Source organism: Aedes albopictus, chromosome 1, assembly GCF_035046485.1.
Source record: "Aedes albopictus strain Foshan chromosome 1, AalbF5, whole genome shotgun sequence".
Lineage (NCBI taxonomy): Eukaryota > Metazoa > Arthropoda > Insecta > Diptera > Culicidae > Aedes > Aedes albopictus.
In genome coordinates this window covers 61,105,373-61,109,472 of record NC_085136.1, presented here as the reverse complement: position 1 = coordinate 61,109,472, position 4,100 = coordinate 61,105,373, and the positions used below count along the sequence as shown (strand labels likewise).

General features: G+C 51.6%; 1 protein-coding gene across 1 annotated transcript; it reads right to left on the bottom strand.

Moving 5' to 3' along the window:
• Positions 1 to 219: 219 nt before the first annotated feature.
• On the bottom strand, positions 220 to 3,322 carry LOC109406867 (cell division cycle 5-like protein). The gene is made up of 2 exons (XM_019679869.3): positions 3,085 to 3,322; positions 220 to 3,004 (listed from the first exon to the last, which is right to left on the bottom strand). The coding sequence occupies exons 1-2, from the start codon at positions 3,127 to 3,129 to the stop codon at positions 335 to 337; spliced, it is 2,715 nt and encodes a 904-aa protein (XP_019535414.3). The 5' UTR covers positions 3,130 to 3,322; the 3' UTR covers positions 220 to 334.
• Positions 3,323 to 4,100: the final 778 nt, after the last annotated feature.

Below are 4,100 nucleotides of genomic sequence, written 5' to 3'. Positions count from 1 at the left end.
GCTTTATTTAAACTCGACTATATAGCTATATGCTATATAGCACGAAGTGCAAACTTAAAGAGAGTGAAAAAATTCAAATTCAGTCGTGGCTTACTACGACGACCTTCTAAGGTTGGTTGCTAGGCAACGAGCTTCGCCGCCCAGAGCCAATTGCTACTTTGATCCCTGAAGAGCACAATTGTCTAAGAATATACGGGAGATTTCTCTGAAATGCACTCATTCACCATTATCCTAATGAAGATTTAATGTTCGTACAACTATTACAAAGTAATTATTACAATTAGTCGATAATTATAGATTTCAGCCGTAGACTGCCTCCACTTCACCGCCCTTACTATTGTTCCTCATCATCCCTTTGGCAGTCCATCGGTTCTCCATCCTCTTGAGGTTGCTCTTCCTGCTGCTCCGGTTGCTGCTCCCCCTCTTCTACCGGTTGTTCCCTCTCCTCAGCAGCTTCCTGCTGCACCACTTCCTCCTGCTGGGGCGGCTGCTCCTCCGCTACAACCTCCTCCTCCACCTCCGCCAACACTTCCTCCTTCCTACCGTTCTGCATCCTCGGGGGTTGCTGCTCGTGTCTCTGTCGGCGCTGGCGCTGCTGCGGTTGCGACTGCGGCTGCTGCACCTGCTGCGGTGGTCCCAACTCGTCCCTGAACAGCTCCCGGAATTCCTCGGTCAGCTGTGCGTAGCGCTTCTGGAGTGCCTTCTCACGCTCGGTTTGCCTCATCACGTCCTCGGTGAGCGACTCGAGGCGCTTGGGAATGGCCAGGTCCTCCTGGGACGCGAGAAATTTGAACGTGGACAGGGCCAGGTTGTTCTGCTCAATCTGCTCGTTGGTGTCCTGGAACTGCTTGACGAGGGCCTGGGCACGAGCTTGGTAGCCTCCGGTGAGGATTTTGAGCTTCTTTTCGATTTTGCCGCAACGTTTGGCCTCCTTGGCCATGTGCTTCCGGTTGATTTCGAGACGTTTCTCAGCGGATTCAATGCGATCCTTTTTGCTGGCCAAATTGGCACGGGTGTAGCGGTTCTGGCTGGGGAGATAGAGGACCTGGGAGAGACATTCCTGCCAGACTTGGGTGTAGCTTTCGAGCGAGAGATCACCGTGGGCCATTCCGCCCTTGACGACGCCCATTTCCTCTTTTAGGAGCTCTTTGGCGGCGTCCAGGTCCGATTCGTCAATGTCCTCATACGGATGTTGTTCCAGATAGGCCAGATGCTGGGTCAGGGGGTTCTTTTTGACGGGTGGAGCTTGTGGGTTGACCACCGGATTGCGGATGGCGTCATAGTTGAGAATTTTGACCATTTCCTGCTTGACCAGCTCTTCGGCGCGTTGGAGTTCGGTCAGGCCATGCATTTCGTTGGGAGGACGGAGGACGGTCATGTTGATTTCCAGGGGACGAGGAAGTTCCCGTTGAATGACCTGCGATCGCAAGGATAGTTCCTTGGCGTCCCGGGCGCGTTGCTCTTGTTTTCGAAGGGCGTCAACATCGGCTTGATCCGCCACCAATGGTTCCCCTCCGGTGCCATCATCCGCCAGCTCATCCGTTTCGTTGTCCGGGACTACGATTTCGTAGTCGTTCCTTGGAGTTGGCAGAGAAGCAAGTCCTTCTTTCAGAGATGACTTGAGCTGCTTTTGGTAGTTCTTGTAGGCAGCAGGAGTTTCTGTCACGGACATCGATTCCTCCGCGTTGATGTTCAACTTGTCCCGGACGAAATTGGGGGTCGCTCCCGGCTGCGCTGGAGTAGCTCCAACCGGAACCAATGCTCCGGAGCCCGGAGTTAGGAATCCTGCTGGGGTGGCAGCTCCATCTGGGCCACGAGTCGACCTGAAAGGCGTGGCCAGAACAGTATTGGGAGTGGCAACGACTAGGCTCTGGGGAAGTGCCCCGGAGAAATCCGATTGGGTCAAAGGTGTGTTAACCCCGCCCTTTAGGGGCGTGTCCACGTGTGTCAACGCCATCATATTTTGAGCTTCCTGCAAAATGCGATCCGTCACCGGAGCTGGAGTTCTGGGAGTAGCCGCCACCTGAGGAGTTATACTGTAATCTGCCAACAGGGCATCCGTCGTTTCCACTCCTGATTCTGAAGCCACTTCCTTGGCAATCTCACTGGCCCGGCCCAATTTCACGACCTGCTGCAGCTCCTGATCGGAAATCTGTGGTTCCGGCAGTACCAGCTTAGAGCGCTTCTTCGCCGGTTCCTGATTCTGCAGCATCGCCAACGGAACATCATTCTCCTTCTTCTGCTTCAGCTTCTCCTTATCTTTCTTGCGTTCTCTCGCTTCTTTCTCCGTCCTCAGCTCCCCGTCCAACTGCTGCTGCCTCAAGCTCGAGAAATCCGCCGCGATCGGAACCACAAATTCCTCCGAAGTGTCGTAAAATCCCGGCGCCGGAGTCTTCTCGAACGGAACCTCCGAGTTATAGTCAATCCCCTTCAACTTTCGTTTCCGGTTCCCCAGTCCAATACCCGCGGCTCTCAACTCCCTCCTCTTCTGCAGCGCGGCCAACCTCCTCGCCTCCTCCAGCTGCTTCTCCCGCGCCTTCCTTTTGGCCTTCTTACCCTGAGTATTGGCCAACCTAGCCCTCGCCTCCGAAAGCATCTCCAACTCGTCCTCGTCCATATCCTTCGGATCCGGTCGCGCCGGCTTCGTCTCCGGATTCGGATCGATCTCGCCCGGCTTCAGCTTCCTCGGATCATCCATCGACCCGTCCTCCCCTTCCTCCTTGCGCTGCGCCTGGTCCAACAAGTACTCATACCGCTCCAAGCACTGCGCCGCCGTCCGCCCGATGATCGGCGCAATCGTCCGCCACTGCGTCGGCATCAGCTTCGCCAGGTGCAGCAGCTTCTCGTCCTCCTCCCGGGACCACTCGGTCTTCTTGATGCTCGGATCCAACCACTCGTACCACCGCGCCTTGCACTGCTTGGCCGACTTCCGGTGCAGCAGCGAGGCAATTCGCGACCACTGATTCTTGCCATATTTCATCACCGCCGCCTTGAGGATTTCATCCTGTGGGAAGAAAAATCGATTTCCATCATGATGATCCGCATCCAAACGATTGCAAGTGGGAGTGCCGGCGGTTCACTTACCTCGGTGTTTCGCCAAACACCACCCTTTATCATAATTCGCGGCATGGTGCGGGTTGTTCAATCACTTTTGGCACTATTTCAAAATCAATTTCTTTACGTTTTCACCACTTTTTCCAGGAAAATTCAAGGAAATTTTCCTTCGCCCATACACGAGATGCGAGGAAAAACGCAAAAACACGATTTGTTTTGAGGATGGATCTGTCAAAAGTTCTCTTCGCCAGCAAGTGGTGTTGGATTGTGTGTGCCCGAGAGCGATATGTGCCCAAGCAGCGAGAAACGTCAACCGATGTTCATTTCCTTCCAGGATGAATCTTGCGATTTTCCGATGCTCGCACACTTGGCAAAGCTTAAGCTTAATTGAAATGACAAAAATAAAAATGGGAAAACCGCCATTTTACGAGACATTTTAGTACAGATCGAAGCTGCCGCGCCAACTGACTGTTTTGCTGAAAGGGATCGTCCATAAATTACGTCATGCTTTTGGGGGGAGGGAGGCTTCAGCAAAGTTTGACAACCCATACAAAAATTTCAGAGGTATCATACAAAAGGCACAGAGAACAGACATCCAAGTCCAGTTCCGAAACTGTGTAAGGAATTTAACGGCTATTTAAAATCGGCAACACAAGTGGCAATAGCGTGGCGCTGCAATCGGTTAATTTCCCATACTAATTAAATTCACAACTTGAAATCCCGCATAATCACAAACTGAAAGTGCAACGTTTCTCATACTGTAGACGACTATTAGCAATTGACATTCAACTATTTCTCAGACTGTCCGAGATAACAGTAAGATAACCATCCCATGTACAGATTCGCCAGTTTCACAAATGGTAATCCGCCAAATTACAGTATGTGCAATAGGCGGTTAAGATTGGTTACCATAAAAAATTGCTCGTTTTCTCGAACAAATTTTTCGCAATACAGTAAAGGATATGGTCAATATATTTTCCAGTTTTTCAGACAATTTACTGACTAGCAAATGGTTAGAGAACAGTTTAACAATAAATCTAGAAGAA